The following is a 22502-nucleotide window of genomic DNA, read 5'->3' as shown; positions in this document are numbered from 1 at the left end:
ATCAATATTTGTTTGCGCAAAAGTGCATTTTTAAACGTCAGGTGATGACCAGAAGACTGCAGGCTCAGGTCACGTGTGCAGTATCGAAAACGTATCGAAAGTGCGATATTTTTCGAAAGTATCGATACTTTTCAACATTGTCAAAATATCGATGTATCGAATATTTGGTATCGAGTATCGGCCCATCCTTACTATTTACCGTAAATTTTTTGACCTTGAGAGTGGGCGCTTACCGTAAATGATCTAATAAACGCCCGGGCGTCTATTAAATTTTTGGGGTCCTAGGGAAGGCGTTAAATAGATATGAGGCGTTTGTTAAAGAAAGCGTTTATTTCAATTAAACAGTAACAACGTCAACAAAACAAATAGGATGGGTAGTTTTCAAGCGGAGTAAGATACATAACAGTCATAACAGAGTTGGCGAGTAAAAGACTAATCTAATCTGCACCAATGCAAAGCCTAGAGATGTCGTTCATAGTTCGATATCGACGTTTTTATCGTCATCGGGGTCAACCATGTTGGCGTTGTTAACCTCTTCGATGTCCCAGTCAAGCAAAAAACTAACTTAATTGCGTGATTTTACTCTATGAAGCATTTCCTTGGTTTTTAAGATGATTCTTGGAGAGGGGCGTCTATTAGACACGGGGCGTTTATTAGAGAGGGGCGTCTAATACAAACTTTACACTTCAGGGGAGGAGTTAATTAGAAACGAGGCGTTTATTTGAGAGTGAGCGTTTAGTAGATCATTTACGGTATTCGGGGTGGGCGCTTATTTGGGGCTAGGCGCTTATTAAATTTTTGCCATTTCTCGGAAGTGGTAAGTTTATTTTACAACAAAACAATAATAATAAAACGTGAAGATGTACCAAAGCAGAATTTTAACTGTTCATGGCCAAGTTTCTTAAAAATACTAAGAAAACCTGGTCTTCAGGGAAGTTTCTTAGTAGTACCTTATAGTCAATTTTAATTTCAATTTCAATAATAATTTAAGTACTCCTCCGCCTCTTGTGCACTTCAGTACTTTTTGAAGGGGGTGGGGGTGGGCGCTTATTCGAGGTGGGCGCTTACTTGTAATCGAATAAATACGGTATGATCCCACGATCTCGGATCACAAAAGCTGGATTCCCACATCGGACCACAGCGTAACAGTGAGTTCTGCCATTTAGGAAGTGCGAAGGACGCCGAAGTTTCTTGATCAGTTGATGTTTTGTATTATTTGATACAGTAAAGGTCCGGACACACTAGGCGACAAGTCGCTGCAACATGTTGCCTCGTTGATATGGTGCATTTTTGAATTCTGCGACTAATCGCAGCGCAAAATGAGCGAAAGCAGCGTTGTCACAGCGTGTGTACACGTCTGCGACAAATCGCTGCGACAATGTATTCACTGAAGTGGAGGTGGCTAGTGGTGGATCTAAGGAAATACAAATTGGTCGATTTCACACTAGAATACCGGCGGAATTTTTTTGGACGAGCAAATCGTTTTAGTGTAAGAAACGCGAGGGACACCATTTTAGACGTAAAAGTCGTTTAAGCTTAATTTTTTTTCTAAAACCCGACTTAAATTTACACCAGAAAAAACGAATGGTCTCGGTTGCAATACACTAGGGGAGTAGGACCAACAGAGGAGGTGTTTTCCTGTGGGAAATCAAAATGGCAGGCTCAGGGAAAAGGCACTAAAAAACAAAGCAAAAACCCGGCGGTCTGATCTGAGATCAAATCAGCTTTCACAACAGTTAGTTATCCCCAGCTCACCAGGACGTTTTATTTTCTCTTGGCCTTTGGCAGCACAAGCAGCAGCAAAAACAGGCGTTATTAAGAAAGATTTGGCCTTAGAGTTGGTACTTTAACAGCTATGGTCTTTAGAGCGAAACTCAATCTCTGCCGAGATAACATTTTCCTTCTAGACTTCCTAGCGGACGTTTCCACATAGCGGGCCCAAATTTGAGAGAGGGAATAAAATAAGGTAGGGTGCCCTCACTTTCAATTCCCGCGCGGCCAAAGAGTGGAAAACTCTTCATTCGTACGAGAACGCTACGCTATGCAGGAAAAATTGGCGACAATTTCCGATACTCTACCAAGTAAATAATTCTCTTTTCAATTATACTTTGTGTTGCAGGTAAAGAGCTCACAGATAACATTGCTGTGTCAGAACCTGAAGGCAAACCAGCACTTGATTAACTGAAAGAGGAAATGATAACTGATGTGCAAGCTTTGTTTAACAAGTACCGTGAAAAGCTACAACAATGCTGAAAATAATGACAAAGCCCCGCTCTAAAGTACAAACCACAAGAAAAAATTGACAACAGTACTACATTCTTAACAGTTTAATTAAAAAATTACTAACTGCAGATGCATTTACGGTTTCCAATCCAACTGAATAAATAATTTGACAAAAAAAGCAACCTTAAAAATATTATGCGTGTTTAACTTGATTGTCGAATAGAGAAAATTGTTCATTATGTAGCGTATATCCATGTCTTTAATTTAAGTGCTCGGCTTAATCTATTTCCTGAAGGTATACATGTAGTTAACTAATTATACTGAAGATACCTCCGTAATAGCTTTGGCTGTATTTTCTAGACATACATTGTGTCTCCCGGTACTAAGACCGTGACGAAAGCTTTAGGTCCTTTATTACAAACACAAAACCAAAGGCTTGCAAATCAACAAAAAACGTTCATTTAAGTCTTATAAAATTAAAATTCTTACATAGTTCTTTTTATTTCTCTTCTCATATGTTTCTAAAAAATCTTCATATACAAAAAAACTTGACTTCTTTTTATTCTTAAATATTAACATTTCGCAATAGCAATGAATGCCGGCACTTTAGCATAACGAACAGCATTCAGCCATAACTTGGTGATATATTGACTTTTGATGGATCAAATTCTGTACCAGCAAATGGCGATCCTTTGGCGTTCCATGCCTGCTTGAGAAGCTCGTGAGTTTTCTGTTTTAAAAGACAATCACCGCGTAACAATTAATTTAAAGACCCAACTGCACACTATAATATAGCCCGGTTGTTAAATTTCCCCGCAACTTGACTATAAACCTATAGTTCAAAGTACAATGTAACATGCAAGTGGTTTTATCAATGTGTTGCAATAATTGCCCTCATAAATGATAACGGATGGATAAAGCTAGGGCTTTATTTTATGAAAAGAAATTAAAAACTTGTCACCTTGTTTACATACTAGCTTGACGCAAATGCAAGACAACGTTTGGAGAATTTGACAGTACTTTTATGTAAACCCAAGTTGAATATTCCCAAACTGCATGCCATTTTGTATTTTTTAAATTTTTTGTGTTTCGTGATTGAACACCGCATGTGCAGAGACACAACAAGTGAAGAAAGAATTATTAGTCAATAAGTATTTGAAACAAATGGGTTACAGTTAACTCTTTCTAAGACGGACACCTTCGGGACCGGCCGCAGCTGTCCGTCTTATAGAGAGGTGTCCGCTCTGTAGAGAGTCGAGGTAGCATGACACCAGTAATTCTGAGATAATAAAGCTAAACCTTTGCGCAATGCAACAAACCTTTGCTAACTGCAACAAGACTAAAATAATAAAAGGACCGCATATTCCGGCTTGTTAAGGCAAAAATTGAGAGCTTCTACAAACTGTAATACTGTAAGTAGAAACGACCTCTTTAGTGTCCATATACGTAAGCAGAGAAGTAATCCGTTAAAGCGTAATTGTTTTTGGTTAGTAAGCTTGGCACAGATGTATCCTTAGGGGACTTAGGGCGCTGCTTTAGGTCGATACGAAGTTTGAAAGTATTTTCGCCAATAATACATGATAAACACACTTCTTTGTGTCCGTTAATGATTTCAAAGTGTCCGTTGTCCGTTTTAGAGAGGTGTCCGTCTTATAGGGAGTTTGGTTACAGTAAAATGACAGAAAAACGGCAGGGACCGTCATCACGTGTCCGTCTTATGGAGGTGTCCGTCTTATAGAGGTGTCCGTCTTATGGAGGTGTCCGTCTTATAGAGGTGTCCGTCTTATGGAGGTGTCCGTCTTATAGAGGTGTCCGTCTTATGGAGGTGTCCATCTTATGGAGGTGTCCGTTTAGAGAAAGTTGACAACAGAATAAAGACAGTTGTTGCCCTGCATGTATAAATGGCTGAAATTGAATTCAAAAGAAACAACCACAATATTACTCCAAAACATTTGGATGTTTTGATCAGTTGTGCACTATAAAGAGCTTACTGACATATTGCCATTTACGTTACATGTACATACCAATTCCTGACTAGTTGGTTTTCCCTGCAGCTTCTGATGGTGGTCATACATAACATGCTGAAAATCACTCTGAGTTTGTTCATCAAAGTCACTAATGTCTCGTGTGGTGTCGACCTTCGTCTTGTCTATTTCTGCATCTCCTTCCAGAACAGCTGTCCAAAACCTTTCCTCTGTTTTGTCCAAGTTAACAATGATATGTTTTCCACTTTCAAGTAGCCACATTGAATCTTCACACTTAACTGACCATTGAAGTTTTCCATCAACAAGAACATTGCTGCCTGTTAAAAGTCAGAAATCAATTTAACATTGATCCAGTGTAACAAGGTAAGTTACAAGAAGTCAGAAAAAACCCTTTGGGACCAGGGGGACTACTGAGACAACACCAGCAACTGGTATACATCATGATGGCATCTTTAGCTTGATATCCTTATCTTTTGTAAAATATATGTTGTTTAGTAAATAATAAAGGTGGTAAATTTTAAGCTTGGTGAGAAATAATGAAGATGAATTGTTCAACAATGACATGAGTGTGGGACAAAGAAAAAATCTGAGTCCCCAACGGGAATCAAACCCATGGCCTCCCCTGAGCAGTTTCTTGGAGGCCATGGGCTCGATTCCCATAGGGGGACTCAGATTTTTGCTTTGTCCTATGCTTGTGTCATTGTTGAACAATTCATCTTCATTGTTGTTTACTGCAAAGGAGTCTCTGAATGGTATTGTCTATTTACAGTGCATATACCACAAAGTTTCTGTTATGTGTATAAAACTAAACTTGCCCATGTATTAAAGGACTGAGAACTGCACCTGGTTCAGGAGAGCCACCTTTCTTTAACCAAACTTTCAAATGGGAACTCTTGATTTCCACACCAACATCACGCCCTTTTGTTACTGAGCTTGGCACTGGAATTTTGACTTCAATATCATGTATAGTTTGTGACCAGGAATACCTATCAAGGACTGCACCATTGAAGCAATCAGCTGACTTGCCAGGAATCAACCCTTTACTCTCACTGTTTTTTACATCTTCCTTTGAATGAGAGGAACTGAAAAAACAAATTAGGGAAGTTATAAAAGATTGATTTTTTTTGTATTTGGAGCAAGCATTAACCTGAAAGCTTAAAAAGAGTATAGAGGTTTGTTTTTTGACTGAGATAAAGCAGTCAAAGAAAGTGGGAAATAAGGGGGTGGGGAGAGATGTGGCAGTAACAACTTTCTATTCCTTTCACTCATGGTTCCCACCCCTTGTTTGGTGTTTTTTCTAGTGCATAATAATTTATTATGATGTTGCAAAATTTTCTCTAATTTAATATCACCTCTCTTACAGAGATGGAAACACATACATAGAACTTGTCATTAATCCAATCAATATTTAATAATTACAAAAGGCTATGGTTGGATGATTGCATTTTTTAGTTGAAAGACTGAAATTTCCAGTTCAAAATTAATCAAAGCAATACTAAGATAAAAAATTATTCACATGGAAGGCTTAAGTCATTTGGATTGTAAGGTATCAAGATATTTGTAACAATGAGTACCTCAAAGACCAGGTTTAGTTACTTTATTTAACACACTGGTTAGACTGTTAATATAAAGCCATAATCTTAGAATATGTGACTAGTGGTGCTGTTTCTTTTTTTTTATGTACCTTGCAAGATTTGGACCTGATGCCGAGCTTGTATTAGCACTGCATGAGGCTTCAGCTTTGGCTTCTGACTGTTGAGCTTCTGTTTGTTCAGTGGTCGGTAATGTTTCTACTTCAACTGAAGTGACTGCTGGAGGTACCACTGCTGAGTCTGTAGGCACAACACCTGATGGACCAGCCTACAGTCACAGTTACACTCACTTTCAGTGTTACATGCATAGCGGCTTTCTATCCATATCCATCTTTCAACGTGTTAAACGAACAAAAAAGATTGAAATCCACCAATCACAGCCCACTAGCACAACCTTCTGAACTTGTGGGCTCATTTCATGGAACCAACACCAGTATTCATTGGTTTGGATTAGCATGTTTCATGCAGCACGTTGAACGATGATGTCGAAAGATGGATGTAGAAAGATAGCAGCTATGCATGTAACACTGAAAGCAGCTGTAAGTATGATTTGTAAAGGCACTATGTGCATAACATTATATAAATTCATTAGCCAGCTAGGTTGCTTGTATAAGGAACAAAATAATTTGCATTCAGTTAGCCTCCCATGCAGTCACTTTAAGAGTGATCGTGAGTGATATACAATTGCCCCTAAAAATTACTGTGTGAGAGGCTAGTGTGTCAGTTGATAGTGTTGATAGTGCTTTGGGAGTACACCTGTAAGCTTCCAAAGTCTGTCCAAGCTCATGCTCCATAGATTATTTCACTGTTCTTCACTCCACTGCCCAAAGTTCTAAAGCAAACTTACTGTACTGTGTACCTGCTACATTCTTAGTTTGATTTGACAACAACTACTGTAAAACAGTCATGTTATTTGTTATGCTGCTGTTTGGTCAGTCAGTGATTTGTTGGATTGTTTCCAGTAAGAAAAAGTTGTACACCTGGGCCCAGTTGTTCAATGGGTGGATAACGCTATCCACTGGATGAATACTTTCCAGTGGATAACTGTCATAAAAAAAACTACTTTGCTATCCACCAGAAAGTGATTTATCCAGTGGATAGCGCTATCCACCCTTTGAACAACGTGGGCCTGCTATCAAACTTGCATACCCATATTAAAAGTTAGGACAGGGTTTCATTTCTTTTATTATAATTATAATATTTTTTAGATCTTTCTTACTTTGTGAGCTCAGAACTGGAAAAAAAAAACAATACAACAAAGTTTGCAAGGACTTATCTCTGTGTGACATTTCTGCTTTTGGGAAAACACACCAATTTGAAAATCAATTGCAAGGCTTGAATAGATAAAGGTGACAATCTAAAACCAGAGCAAAGTCATAGTGTACCCTTCCCTTCACTAAAAAATACAGCATGTAGCAACTCACATTGTTGGTGGTTCCATTATCTGAAGAACAAACTGAAGGCACGTTATCCCTGGCTTTTGAAGTTCTGTTTTTTAGTTTCTTTTCCTGTGCTTGGCTTGTTTTTGCAATACTCCCTGCAACAATTTGTTGATAGGTTTTGAAGATCTAAGAAACAAACAGTAAATATAAACTCATGGTTAGTAGAGCTCTTTGAGAGACTGTCTCTGAAAGGTGATGGGTTGGTCCCAGTAGAAAAATGGAATGTCTTGATTTTATTTTGGGGAAATGGGAGATGAAACCTTAAAGCTAAAGTAGCATATTGGAGGAATATTGAAGTTTACCTGGCAACTCCCGAATAAAGTGTAAATATATTTGTAAAATTAAAAAACCCGAAACAAGGTAAATTGGTGGGACAAAATCCCTGGTGAATTATATTTTCACACACTCTGATGACATCTAGACCAAGATGTTGCCCTCATCCACTGACAGTGGATGAGGGCAACATCTTGATCTAGATGTCATGACTGATATCAGAAAGTTTCCCTGTTAACGCTCTTGCTGCCTGATATGTAAGACATTAGTGCAATACATCTCAACTGTTCTACAAGGCCCTTAGAGCCCACATAACATCCATGACTGTTTCATCTGCCAGTCTGAGGATGTTGATTACTGCCAACATTTGTGAAACTGGAAGGCACCTATGAGAACACATTGCTGAGCATCTTTACAGTATTCACAACTGTTCCTCTGGGATTCCTTTTAATAAGCTGAACATTTTTAAAAATGTTCAGCTATAGGAGTTAAAACTCTACCTCTCACACTCTATGGACAACATCATTGTCTGTGGCCTCAAACAATACACTTGTACCCACCACAAGCAGCATGAAATGTAAACGATCTTTAAGAGCTTGCCACCACTAGCCAATGTTTCGTGGATAATCAAATGACTGACCAGGTGGGTCTTGTTTCCTGTCAAAAATTTTCCCACTAGGATACAGTGCCCAGGAGAGTGTGCAATATTGGACAAAAGAGGTAATCCCAATTAATTATTGTCATTTAGTCTATTCTGCAGCCAAATATGACTTTCGTACTTAAGATCAAATATACGTACTAATAGAAATTGCAGCCATAGGCTTGTTTTTTAAGAAACATAAACAAGCTTAGAAGTTTAAATACTGCAGCTCTGTGTTGTGGTAGAGCCTCGCTTTCAGTAGACCACAATGCACTGCACTGTGGTAGAGCCTTGTTTTTAGCGGACCAGAATGTTCTGTGCTGTGGTGGAGCTTCACTTTCAGCAGACCAGAATGCGCTTAGCATTGGTTGAGCCTTGCATTAAGCCAAATACAATCATAAGGATAAACTGGACTGTCCTTGTTGTTTTGACCTCTGTTCGACCCTGTGGTTTCCCGGTGTTGTGCATGATGACATATTTGATAGGAATATTTTGTATATGTGACGGCAATTAGGTTAATAATGTCAAGTTCGCCATAAACAAGTTACACTGTAAGCTTAAAAGTGACATTTCCTGATAGGTACTGTCAGCTGTCATTATGTTGGAAAACTTCTGCATTTCGGATCTCTTAGTGGATGGGCATGTCTAGCAAAAAATGATCAGACTTTATCTTCTATTAGCAATTTGACAATTTCAATTACACAGGCTTTGACATATTTTCACAAAAAATTTGATAAGTATTTTTAAGTACCTTTTCTGATAGTATTCCCTACCCAACACAAACTAAATGCAAGCAAACCAGAAAAAAGCTTACCACAGGCAAACCAGATAACATGATTTGTGACTTTGGCACTGCCAGTGGGAGAGATTTTTTACTTTTTTTAATAACGTTGACTTCAAGACTGCATATTAAGGCAACATTTTCATCTCTCGCAATTGTGGGCTGTCAATTTTGAATAAAACCCAAAAAGGTGTTGAATACGTATCTCACAAAATTTGCAAAAGACTTAGACTACAGGTACACTCCACCACCACTTATTGCTTCAGACTTCTCAAACTTTATATAATCCCTTAATATTTATCCCTTGTTATGATATATATGAAAAAAATACTCGATTCTTATTGGCTGAGAGCAAAGCAGTTCAGTTGTAACACCAGTGCAAAAAGGTGTAACACCGGTACAAAAAGTGTAGCACCAGTGCAAACAACACATCGATATTCTGACTACACTAACACGAGACATTCAATGTGAAGAGTTTATTGAGGATGCGTCAGTCAGTCAGCAAGCGAAGACGAGGACTGACGACATAGAATGACCTAAATCTCCCGCCAAAACCTATATATACCTAGACATCCCATAACAACCTGCGAACCTCTCAATCATGCCGCCAGAATAGTAATTTCTGTCTAATTCATTCATTCAAACGTCAGAAATTACATATTCTGAATTATGATTGACTGAAAGACGATAGGAAATTGGACATCCATGTTATGGTCAATTGACAGCTGTCAAAACAAGCTATCCGCTAACCAGTATCACATGACCACATCGCGGGCTCCATAGATGCCAAGTCTCACGCTTTTGGCGTGAGACTCACTCTTTTTGACCCAATCTCACGCAACCACGCCATTCAGACAAAATATCACGCTTTTTTTAAAAATACTACAACTTGAGGAAAAAGTCTTAATAATTTAAATAAAGAGATATACTTTCAGCTGTACTTTGGTAAAGATGAACGCTAATCGAGTAGGGAAGAGTTTAAAAACAACAAACAATTGCCCATAATGAAGGAAATTGCTTCTCTGCAACGTACATTAAAAAAAAAAATTTTCTGGGGGAGTATACCCCCAGACCCCCTAGAAGTTACCCCCTCTGGGTCTCACTAATGCTCCTTCGAGGCAAGTCAATTTCTCACTCCATACCAACCAATAAACTTGGCATCTATGGGGCTCAGGTATACACCTGATCGAGCCGAAATTGCACTCGCCGCTAATGTCATCTTTTTGTCATCTCACTCGTGCAAATTTATTCCAAATTGAACGAGAAAAACCGTATGATTACCTATACTAATATGCAATCCTTGTTCCAAATTGCACACTTCATACATGCAAATTTCCGCAGCACTTTCATATCCCTGGCTACACTAGTTACTGCTTTAATATTGAACTATTGAGTGTTCTACTGATAGTTGTCTCTGCTTCGTTTTTTTGTTAGCACTACCATCACCTTAAAGCTTGAACAATGAAGCACATGCTGTGGTATTTACCTTTAAAACAATCTTTTCAGCCACGCCTGGAGGAAAACCCATCTTATCACCTCGATCGTGCATCACCTGAAAGAAGTCCGTTCTGCGAGCTAAAAAGCTGAAGATTGCATCCAGAAAAGGTTCTACATGTTCACAGTGCTGCAATATTCCCATAAGTATATCGTCAAACTTAGCAGTATCCATTTTTGCAAAGGGAAATTTTCTTTTAGTACATAAACGAAACGTGACGAGTTCTCGACGAGTTAAGGTTTAGTTCCGTGTCAGGCTGGTTCCTTGTTGAGCCTGCGAATCATCCAAACTCGTCCCAGGTCCCGCTGGCTTGGCACGAGCTCGTGCCAAGCCGGCTAAGAAAAACGAAAGGCCTATGGGGCGGGGACGAGAATGTGGTTATTGCCAATTCACATCCTCGTACCCAGGGTCTTCGTTCCCTTTGACCCGCGGTCAGGAAACGAGCGACCCTGGAATGTTCCGATTGGAAGTCCGAAAATATCGGACTTCCGGTTGAATTGCGCATGCCTGACCGCTAAAAAGAAAGATGGCGTCTGAAGTGGAGGAAAGATAAAACCTTAGGAGAGATTCTACTGAACGGCAAGCAACTGGAGATCCTTTAGATCATTACTGTTGGAAAGAGATGTTCTGCCTGTCCTGTCAGCCGTTTTCGGCAAGTTCTTGTTTTCCAAATGACCGCATCTTTTGCGGATTTATGGATTGTGTTCGCAGTCGCTCGCAGACTTCTACAAATTTTAACTCATCAACACTATAACACTATAAAGCCACTGGGGAACCTGAAGAATTTTCAACTCATCTTTGCTCACCTCGAAACCCTGGTACAGAAACAAAATCTGTTATATAGAGCTCCTGAAAACGGCAGAATAAGTCTTTAAATCATACGAGGGTTAAAATAAGGTTTAACTGTTGCACATTGTGGACGAAACACATATAGATTGCTTTGACTGGCATGGTATGTAAATTGTGGATTGCTATTTTAACAGGCGATGTTAAAGATAGCTATAGTTTTTAATGGTCATACTGTGTATCACAATTTTTAATAGCTGTATTGTTTGGGAAATCCTGTAAATCTGTTTCTATAAATTAAATTGTAAGATTGTTTGAAAACCTAATAATTATATTGACAAAGCAGTGCAGACGAGTGGTGGTTAATTTGTAGTTTGCCAACAGTAAAACTGTTTGTCTTATTTAAAGTAAAAGAGCTTACTTTGTGTTTTAATTAAATAGGGAAACAAATCCACAAGCATACTGAAACATGTACAACCATTAATAGGCTTAACTTTCATCCAAAAAGCTGTGAAAACTGCTGTAAAAGACGATTTCAATAATATTTTAATTATTTTGATATTATTGATCAAACTAAGCATTGATGCACCCATTCAACTAAATTTCTAAATTGTTTTGTTACAAGCTGGACACCCTTGGGACCAGCTCTAGCTTTTGATCTCTAACATAGTTTTCAAATTCCCTGGTAAGACTTAATTTCCTTGACCAAGAAAATTTAGAAATCAGGTAAAATTGCAGCCTCTGACCATCCCCTACAGCCATCCTTTCCACCTATCACAAAGATAGCCTGTTTCTTTTCTTTCCTTTTTTGTTTTGTTTCATTTGTTGTTGACAAGTCAAACTGTCAAAATTGAAGTTGACTAAGGATAAATTTAGGGTGGCAGGGTAGCCTAATAATTAAGGAGCTGGACTCCAGATTGAGCGGTCTAGGTTCAAGCACTGGCCCGCCACGGTACTGCATTGTATTCTTGGGCAAGGCACTTTACTCTTGTAGTGGCTTTCCCCACCCGGGTGTATAAATGAGTACCAGCGAATTTACTGCTGGAGGTAACCCTGCGATGGATTAGAATCCCATCCAGGGGGGTAGAAGAAATATTCTTAGTCGCTTTGTGCTACAGAAACCGGGATAAGCTCTGGCCTGATCGGCCACTAGGCTCAAATGTAGATTTTAACTAAGGATAAATTTCCCAGACTTTTCTTTGTAATATCAGTTTTCTCTAATTCTGATAAAAATTCCCAAACTTTTCTAAGACATTATTTTATCAGCCATATCATATCCTGAAAACCTCTCCTGAGCTGTGGCAACCTTGTTATATAAATATCTGCCTTATACAGCAGATTCACAGGTAATCATAATGGAAGAGGGGTGGAAATTTTGGGCCCTTTGGGGCTTTTTTTTAACCATAAGGGGCCTGGGGCCTTCTCTAGATCCAGTGTGGCCTTTGGCATCAGATTAGACTTCATAGATATTGGGCTGTTTGTTTTTATATGTGTCATCAAAAGGGTACTTCCAGGAGGTAGTGAGGACTGGGAGCCAGGGGGGATGGAAAGAAGTATTTTATCAGCAGTCCCTGAACCAGGAGTTAATATTGAGTTAATATTGTGCACTCTTTCCTCTACACCTTATCTCTGGTATCTGAGCAACATAATAATTTACGATACTCGAAGTGCATCCTTACAATATTTAAATTTCGGTTTCTCCACAATAAATATAAGGGAATTTTGCCCCACTTTTATTGGATGTTACTATTGAAATGACCTTCCTTTATCTATACATAACTTGCCAACCAGAAAACATTTTAAAAAAGCACTCTACCAGTATTATTTTGCTCAGTATTAATTAATTCATACCTCTTCCTCTCCTATGTTAAGTTAATTTTTTTTGTAAATTATTATTGTTATTTTAACCAGGGCATCAAATTAGCTAGCTATATTTTGCCCTTTTCCATTTCTCTTTTTCTACTTGTTTTGCTTTATATTTATCTTTGTAATTTTGGAATGGAATTAATAAATAATATGAAAACATGAAAATGAAAAATCTTCTACATAGTGGCTCTTCCAATCCCACTGATTCCAGATTGAAGTGGAATTTAGCAGTGTTGTAGCCTGTGAATACAACCGACTCTAACGCTCCGATCCGCTTGCTGCGTTCGGAGCGCAGCAAAAGTTGTTTTTTTTTTTGTGGAGGGACGAATACTCGAGAACCCAGAGAAAAATCCTTGGAGCAAGGACCTAGCCTGTGTATACAGCCACCTCTCATGCAGCAAGCAGATCAGAGTGTGAGAGGCGGCTGTATCTGCAGGCTAGCAAGGACCAGAACCAACAACAAACCCACATATTAGGCTTGGTGTGGGAATCGAACCCGGGTAACATTGGTGGAGGATGAGCACTCTCGCCACTGATTTGAACATGAACTTGGAGTAAACTAAAATTATGTGACCTTAGTCATAAGTAGCTTAAGAATGGTATCTCAGGTCTCTGAAACTAAACTGGAAGTGTTAGTAAAAAGGCATTCTCCTATGGGGATCCAGAGTGGAGGGGTAAACCGTATACTTGATACCCCCACATAAAGCTAACAAGGGGTGTCACCCAATAGGGTATAGTTCTTTAATAACCTAATTGAACATCATAAATAGGGTACTGGGAATTTCAACATCACATTGTCATAAGCACCAGGGTACAAAGGTATTTTTTTTAAACATTTTCTGCAGTTAGTACCTTGGATTCAACACAAACAAAAATACTGATTGTCAGGCATCAGAGAAATATCATAGTGTCCTTTCATTTTCAATGATGGTCAAAATATCAAAACTTAAAGAAAGGTAAAATAACGAATTAATGTTTCCTAATGAAAGGTGTCACCAAGAGGGTCACTTACAATGTAAGTTAAAGGATTTTGACTGCCTGGCAGTGTCGAGCTAGCTGACCAATCCAGTAATTTTATATAACTGATTATGTAAACTCAGTTTTCATTGTGATTTGCAAGGTAGTAGAGAAAAATGTACGTTCACAGAGCAAATGCTAAAAATAACATTGAACAATATTCTATTCCATTCGCTCTGTAAGTAAAATTACGTCCATAAAACTTTAAATAAATACTACGGCCAGGTACGGCATAGAAACCTACCGCTGGATATATAATAAATTTGTGAAGATCAAATCAAAATCTCAGTCCACAGTTTTGGGTTGCGGCTACAGTTGATTAATATTCCCCATGGTAGGACAAGTAATTTGGGCACTCCTTCTTCTAGCAGCTCGGTTGCAGCAACCGATGAAGCAGGTTATAACGGCCTCGCCGTCGAAGAGATTACATAAACTCTCACGCGTGCAGTCTGCGATCCTAGGCCTGTCGGCTCGAAAGCACGAAATATAATTTATGATTCATCTACCTTTTCCTAAGCCTCTCCAGTAGAATTAAAACTGATTCGTTACTGGTTTTTGTTCTGTTAAGATCAATCGAATGTTTTCTTAAATCGTTGCAGCATCTACTGACAAGATTTGGAGTTCACCACTTCTCTTGTGTTCTTTCCGCCATATTGGAAATCTGGTTTACTTCCGGTGGTTTCCATTGTCTTTCGAAAACCAATCAACATCGGCCCTCCAGCGGAAGTTTCGAGAGTCGCTCGTTTCTTCAAGCCTGCGCAGAAGGGACGAAGACTCGAGGTACGAGAATGGCCAATTCAAGGTTGCGCAGGGAACTGGGGCGAGTTTCAAGTGCCTTAAAGATTGCTCAGAAAAAATCACATGAAAGATCACGGTGATATTGGTCATTTGACAAAGTTTGATGGTCACCAATGGGTCTTGTACTATCAGTAAAGAATAATAGTGAAGCGCGCGAGGTCTAAAAATAGAATGCAAATTAATATAACCCCACGAAGCACAGAAAACATCAGCGTGTTCTGAGAGGAATAGAGGAAATCTAGGCGCATTTTTTTTAAATAAAGTGTTTTAGGAACACCGGCGGTTTTAGAAAAAATGTTTTAAGAAAATCGTCCGTCTTTCTGCTGGTTTGTTTGAACGTATCCTTTGGAATAAAGAGGTTAAAACATCAAGATTTCGCTGTAGCTTGACCTAGGGTGTCGGTAGCCTGAATTTCAGACATCCCTCTGTGGTCGCCTACAGTAGGCGACCACAGAGGGATGTCTGAAATTCAGGCTAGGGTGTCGGAACTTAAGAGAAATACAAGCCCATTTGAGTACCTTTCTTAATGCTGTTCAATTGTTTAATCTTGTTGGGTCTCACAGCCTTAACCCTCCGGTCAAAATATTTTTTGTTACAATAAAAATCATCATCAGATAGCTCTCAGGTTCAAGAACCCATTTCATCTTTTTATCAGTTTAAGTTACCTTCTGTTGGCTCCTTTACTACAGAAACACAGACGAGATGACGCAAACTTTCAAACGTTATTGTACTCTGTAACATTAAGAAAATATACAAGTTCAATCCCTCTACCATACGGTCAGCCTTGCTGTTTCTGCCTTATCAAGGTTTTCGACGCCATTTTGACGAGTAGGTAAAGCGGGTAGAAATTACAGTGTTTGTATGGGAATCCGACGGCAAATATCTTCTACAAAAATTGAATTCTGGACAACTTATGAATTGCAAAGTTAAGATGCTTGGAAAAAGGTTTTATTCGTCAAGTTTGAAGGTTGTCCGGCTGGGCTAGAAAGCGTTCAGTTACGTTTTTAATTTTTCCATACATTTGTCTATAATTTTTACCACGAACCGCGGAAAAAATATAGACAAATGTATGGGAAATTTTAAAAAAACGTAACTGAACGCTTTCTAACCCAGCTGCATCCTTCAAACTCGGCGAATAAAAACTTTTTCCTAGTATCTTAACTTTACAATTCATATTTAAAAGTTGTTCAGAATTCAATTTTTGTAGAAGATATTTGCCGTCGGTTTCCATTCAACACTGTAGTTTCTACCCGCTTTGCCTACTCGTCAAATGCAAAATCAGAAATGGCGTCGATTACCGTGATTAGGCGTATTTACTGATCAGATCCACCAGGATCCGGTTCTTTGTATTGTCCGTTGGCCTTTTCTCAAGTTAAAAAGTGTTCACATATTTACCAACATCTGCAACAATCTGAGACATGCCGTAGGCTTTGTTCAAAGAACTGATTTTCTTTTGTTAATTCCGCATTAAGTCACAACTGAAACACATTGTCACAGTGTGATGCACAACTGACTTGGTCGTCCATGTCGGAAATGAAACACACTAGAGGCAATGTGAAACAGAAACAACGGGACCGGAGCCGAGTCGGAACTGAAACACAAGGGCCCCCCTCTCCCCAGTGTGTCAGAACTTAGGCAGATAACAGAGCAATACATACTGTATTTATTGCTTTTTAAAAACTGAGCTATCTCTGACCATATCTTTCATGCAATTGTTGCTTGAACTGATTGCTAACGTCCGAAGAAAAGGTAAAAGGCCTTTCCAGCAAGTCGGTCGGTCGGTTGGTCAGTCAGTCATACTTTTTTCGTCCATTTCCGTTCATTCTTTTGTAGTCCCCGTCGGCTGTTTGCTGACAAAACCTGCGTTTTGGTGACATGTAATCGAAGCGGCGTAGCTCTCCGGCGAGGTGTTTTTACTTTCCACCCCTTAGTTTCCTTCCGCCCTCTGTGTGAAGACACACACAATAAACTTCTGCTAACTGAAAAGCAAACACTGGAAGTGCGCTTTCTACGATTTTCTGTTTGTGACGCAATTAGCCACAGACATAGCAGCGGAAGTCATGGTACAGCGAAATCCACAAACACTTGAACTTTACGAAAAATATCTCACTGTTTTACCTGTTAAAAGCCTACCGATAAGAGTTATTTTGAGAAAGTTATCGACCACCGCTGAGGGCTTAGAACCAGATGCGAAAAATATCTCAATGTTTTATCTGCAAAAAGCTTACCGATAAGATTTATTTTGGTAAAGTTATTCACCGCCGCTGAGGGCTATTGTTCCAGTTTTCTGCAAGAATTCACTACAATGTTCCATTTTATTCTCTTTTTATTGTCATTAAAATTAAAGATCTAAAAATACTTTGATCTCGGGCTGTGAGCACTTAGCCTGCAGTGCAGAAGCCCATGAAGACAATCTATTTATAATCTTGCTATGTACATCAATTCTTTACGGCATAGATGCTTTTGCATTTGGTTTGAGTCGTTTGTCAATTTACATTCATCTAGTCTTGGATAACTGCCACTATTATTCCGTGTAAACAATGAATACAAATGGCACAATGCCTTTGACTACTTGAACAAGATCGCAATGTTTGAGTTGATAGGCTGAGGTTTAATACCAGCATGTTTAATGGAAGCCACAAACATGTAATCCTTAACACGTAACGACAGAGATTTTTAGCCTTTTTCCACTGCAAAAAGCCTGTACAAAAAATGTTTAGAAATTGGAGCAACTAAGGCAAAATAATTGATAATCTGATTGGCCAGCCAGCTGGTTGAACATTAACGGGATATATACACAGCGGTGAAACTTGTACAATCTTATCCAGAATATACAATTTTATTTCTGAGCAGTCTTGGTAGCGGCAGTTCATCTACCACCTTCTTTCGCAACGGACCTTTCAGTTCGCCAATAGTAGCACAAATTGTTTTAATGCAAGCCTGTTGCAGAGCACGTGGTTGATGCCTTCGTACGAGCCGTCCTACGCATGGATATCTCTCTGAATACTGCATCTCCCAGTGAAAAAGACTATCCATTTGGAGCGGATTAAGATCCGATAAGTCGTCTATATTTTCAGATAAGTTATTCAATTGTTCATTTAGGGAAAAGGTCGCTAACGCACGGCTGGCATCCCGACCTGCAAGGCAGTTGAAAGGTCCATCCAGAAATTGAATATCCTTTGTATTTGTGGTATCAAACACTTTTCCATTGACGGCAATATATATTCTTCTGTCTTGAACACCGTCGTACTGCCGTAACTCCCTTGCGGTAAATGTCCGAGATCCGTGGTCTTCTGATGGGAGAATATCTCTGTTCGTTACTTTTTGCTGCGAAGTAGGAAACAATTTCTTCCACATCACTTGAAGGGCTAACACGATTGAGCCAAACAAGAATAAAGCGTCTAAATGAATTTGTACAAGGCAGGTTAATATGTCGTAGAAGGCGCTGTAAACATCGATTGTGCGGCCTTTAAATCGAACCTTATATCGCGATAGCATCCACTTGTTCATGGCGACGGCGGCGGGAGTCGAGCGGTTGATGCGAGCTAGCCTGAGACACTACCGGTGTTGTGTTATAACCTTGAATGCATATTTCACTTTGTTTACAAGCGTATATAATAGCAATACTCGACAGATTAGAGACATGTGACTTTAAAATTTCTTACGGATGAGAGACTCTGGAATGTTCTTCACATTTGATACGCTAACATCACACAATCTTTTGTTTAGCGACCAGTATACAAAAGACTTAGGTCAAATTTTAACCAAACGCCCTGCCGCCCTGCGGTATTAATTCCTGCTGACGTTTTGTGGGGGCACTGAGCAGAGCATTGTTTTATTGTACATGTGAATGAAGAGCATTTCCTTTGCGGTGAATGTCAAATGACCACACACTAGCCGGAAGTCGTCATGTTTGAACGCACGGGACTTACTACTGCTTTCCTCTTAAAAACTGAACAACATCACACACACAGAAAAACAACAACAAAAAACATTACACCACACAAGAAGACAGACTCAAGTATAAAAAAATCTATAAAATATACGTAACCATGTTACAAAATAATTTGAAAATTAAATGCCAATGTTACACTTGCCACAACTAAGTCAACTCTTATGCGCGACGAATTTTTCCGCCAGATAGATAAAACTTTAAGAAAGTCTATGCCAACATGCACGTACACAGAACAAGTTGACAAAAGGGAGTCACCTTAACTTCCTGAGGTCATACTCAACTTAATACTCAGGAAAATGTGATTGACACATGAAGTCACGTGCTCCAGGGCTTGTGACGTAAAATAGATGTGTGAAATTTCAGCCGGAGGGCGGTTTTTTGTTTTAAAACGATTTTAGCTATTTGCTTCAGGCAAAAGGGGTTGATATATAAGTTATGCTAACTATTCAAAGAACTGAACAACATTTTTATTACTATAGAATTCCTTTGACATATTTCCGCCTGCGCATCCTTCTCAGAATTTTAATATCGAAAAATAAATAGCTTTATACAGGAAACAAGTGTCCTTTTTGGTGAGGTACTTAAGGGAAGAAGCGTGAACACTCATTGAAACGGTATTCTGAAAACAGTCACGTCAGTGTTACGCAACGAGGAATTTTCATGTTACCTAGCAACTTCGATGAAGTAGCCCTTGTACTTAGTAAAGTTGAATACAACTTCTAAGACTTCCTGCAAGCGCGTCTCATGACAAAGAATTAATCTCATCACGTCACGGGTGGGCGAGCTATTCTGACTGTGTGGCGCTTGCAGCGACTGTGCCAAAACGAAATCAAAACAAAACAAACTTCTAGGCGTGTCGCTTTAAGGCGTGTGGTAACGAGGTGTTTGGGACTATCTTACGGGTCGTCTTCGAAGGTGCAAATTAACCACGGAAAACCAAAGTTGACGGTTAACGGCGATTTATTGCTTCGATTTAAGAATCAACGATCAAGGATAAACGATCGTAAACTGAAAATTAACAATATAACGAAATTCTTATCAATTTAGATGAAATGTTACGTAATACATGGTCAAAACGCGTGTCCAAAATTAAACGACAATAATTAATGCGGCTAAAATTACAAACAAACTAGAATAAACTACATTTAAAAGGTAAACGAGCGAGATTCTAACATAACAAATACACTATGGATACGTGTGGCTGATTTACAGCCCAAAGTACTTAAGTTGCTATTTTCAATGGTGGGCGTTCACTCCATGATCCACAAAGTGTTTGATCCAATTTACTCATTTTGCGATCATAAATCAATTAAAACTGTACAATAAACGTTCATTCGTGTACTTTCGCCCGATTACTATGCGATTAAAACTAAACAAATTAAAAAGTTACTTACATATCGGTCCCGCTTGTGCCAAAGGTTAAGAATACGTCTAACGAAAGTACTTGTGATAAACTCGAATCTTGCAAAACTATATTGAAAAAGGACGCTAAACGCGGCTTATATATGCGCGTGGGGACGCTAAAGGTCCGACTACAAAACCAATAGAAACGCAGATAAACATGTATAAACACTGTAACTAGGTTCGTAGCTAGGATCAATACGTATAACTATTGTTGTATCGAGATAATGAATAACGGAGTTAAAAAAATGATTACTTTTGGCTAGTAAACTTGTGAAACACCTCATTGGTTTGATCCGAGTAACTTGTGTCACGAACTGATTCAGTAACCTCATTTCTCCACCAAGCTGAATTAGATATACTGTACCGTCATTTCTTTCCAAAGTAATTTCATTTTAATCTAAAACGTTCCAACTACAGTGTTTTTTATACGGGTAAGAGAAATGGTTTAGTAACTATGTACATGAACGGGGATCGGGGACGGAGGCCTAAGTGCGTGGGGTCCACGGAAACCCATGATATGTACCATCATGACTCCTGGTAACTACTGCATCCAGATAGTTTAATCACAGTTCAGGATAATTGCTTGTAATAAACAAAGCGTGAACAATTCGTTTCACAGAGCATTTGACTTTCCCTGCACCAACAAGTATGTCGAAAATAAGTGGAGAAGTGGTCGCAAGTCAAATACTCGGAAAAAATATTTTCCGAGTTCATCAACGGAAGTCGAACCCATAACCTTCCAGATTACCGGTTGGAACGCTCTAACCACTGAGCTATTGGGGACCCATGGTGAGCGAGGTCATATACTGGGTTCTTCATTCTTACTTCACTGATGAACGTTATCTGCCGTTATTCTAGCTCTTTCACCTTCTTTTCTTTTTCACTGGTCTAGCTACTCTAATTTCTCATTGTGATATAGATGGTTGTGGTATCTTGCAAGCAAGCAAAATCCAAGAATTTCCTTTGTTACAGATTATATGTGAGTAATTGCGGTATTTTGCGAAATACCAGAAATACCTAAAACTAAATAAATTGACAGCGTAAAATTTAAGATGAAATATGCTAAACTAACAAACATTCTCTTGATAACGTCTCATTTTGCGTATTTTTCCTTAAAATGTCCTTGCCGGAGAAGCAATCAGCATCTCTGAGTTTCACACATTTCACATTATTGGACACATTCAGGCTAATAGTAGTGTTAAGACCTTTATCTTCCGAGCGAGTTGTGGTACAACGTCAAATACAAAACAAGCCCTTCAATATTTCCGGAAAGCTTTTTGCGTCCGAAATTTGGGGGGGGGGGGGAGGGTATTTCGGAATTTTACGGTATCACAAGGTCTGCGGACGTCCCCTGATCTTCTTCAAATTGGAACATCGAATTCTTCACAAAGAAAATAACGGTGAGGCGAGATCTAAGAAACCGATCAGTCCGGATGATGGGGCTCATAGCGAGAGGCCGAAACATGTCGCCTGATTAAAAATAAAACTTAAGGTAAAAGCTGTTAAAAATTGATTCTAAGGGCCTGTTTATATGGAGGAGAGTTGTCCCTGGTAGGAGGGTTACCTCTTCCCCGAGCCATCTTTTGCCGAGCGTTTAGATGAGAAAGTTGTCCCTGTTGACCGAGTCAAAACTTGGCCCTCTCGGTTCAAAAGCCTGGCGAGAGTTGTTTTGAAACATCTATTATGGCTGCTTTTTCTAAAATCAGGAACGCTGAATCGTCGACCAAGACCATTTTTTGGACTAATTTACCGCCGACTTCAATTTCAATTTATCTGCACTTTTGTTTTTGCTGATTTTAGCGTTTGCGCATGCTTCGTATGTGTCAACTTGTCCCTGGTAGGCGAGGCAAAAATAACCAAACTGTTTATATGAAAAAAAGTTGGCTCGCTCCCCAGGGTCACCCTCCCTTCAAAGCGAGTGACCCTCCACCCAGGGTCACCCTGCCCCCCGAGTCAACTTTGCAATTTCTCATATAAACGGTTCGCAGCTATTTATAAAGAAACGTATGAAAAGCTCTCTCACCCGGGGTGGCTCGGTATGGAGGGTTACCCTCCTACCAGGGACAACTCTCCTCCATATAAACAGGCCCTAAACGTTTTCGATCTGTTCGATCATCATCAGAGTGAAAACAATCTGCATACGCTCATCGTTCTTATAGTTCAGATAACACCAGTTTGTTTGTTTAGTTCAGGGTGGTAGCGTGCAATGTAGAATGCTTCTTTTATTCTTCTTTTTAACCATGAG

At 39.2% G+C, this 22502-nt stretch overlaps 2 protein-coding genes across 2 annotated transcripts; both read right to left on the bottom strand.

Moving 5' to 3' along the window:
• Positions 1 to 2312: 2312 nt before the first annotated feature.
• LOC144632702 (nudC domain-containing protein 3-like) lies at positions 2313 to 10686 on the bottom strand. The gene is made up of 6 exons (XM_078491411.1): positions 10423 to 10686; positions 7225 to 7368; positions 5893 to 6068; positions 5052 to 5290; positions 4248 to 4525; positions 2313 to 2953 (listed from the first exon to the last, which is right to left on the bottom strand). The coding sequence occupies exons 1-6, from the start codon at positions 10603 to 10605 to the stop codon at positions 2849 to 2851; spliced, it is 1125 nt and encodes a 374-aa protein (XP_078347537.1). The 5' UTR covers positions 10606 to 10686; the 3' UTR covers positions 2313 to 2848.
• A 6520-nt stretch (positions 10687 to 17206) lies between these two features.
• LOC144632723 (uncharacterized) lies at positions 17207 to 18826 on the bottom strand. Its single transcript, XM_078491441.1, has one exon. The coding sequence runs from the start codon at positions 18406 to 18408 to the stop codon at positions 17719 to 17721; it is 690 nt and encodes a 229-aa protein (XP_078347567.1). The 5' UTR covers positions 18409 to 18826; the 3' UTR covers positions 17207 to 17718.
• Positions 18827 to 22502: the final 3676 nt, after the last annotated feature.

The sequence above is a fragment of the Oculina patagonica genome, chromosome 12 (assembly GCF_052425735.1).
Source record: "Oculina patagonica isolate OP01 chromosome 12, crgOcupat, whole genome shotgun sequence".
NCBI lineage: Eukaryota > Metazoa > Cnidaria > Anthozoa > Scleractinia > Oculinidae > Oculina > Oculina patagonica.
The sequence above is the reverse complement of the archived record's forward strand: the minus strand, read 5'-3'. Positions and strand labels throughout refer to the sequence as shown.

What these genes read in the sequence shown, in the direction of transcription:
- LOC144632702 (XM_078491411.1), bottom strand. Translation starts at nt 10,605, where the DNA reads ATGGATACTGCTAAGTTTGACGATATACTTATGGGAATATTGCAGCAC. An exon ending in ATAATGGAACCACCAACAAT is followed by an intron (nt 6,069 to 7,224) that starts GTGAGTTGCTAC and finishes CTGTGACTGTAG; the next exon opens with GCTGGTCCATCAGGTGTTGT. An exon ending in AACCAACTAGTCAGGAATTG is followed by an intron (nt 2,954 to 4,247) that starts GTATGTACATGT and finishes CTTTTAAAACAG; the next exon opens with AAAACTCACGAGCTTCTCAA.
- LOC144632723 (XM_078491441.1), bottom strand. Translation starts at nt 18,408, where the DNA reads ATGAACAAGTGGATGCTATCGCGATATAAGGTTCGATTTAAAGGCCGC.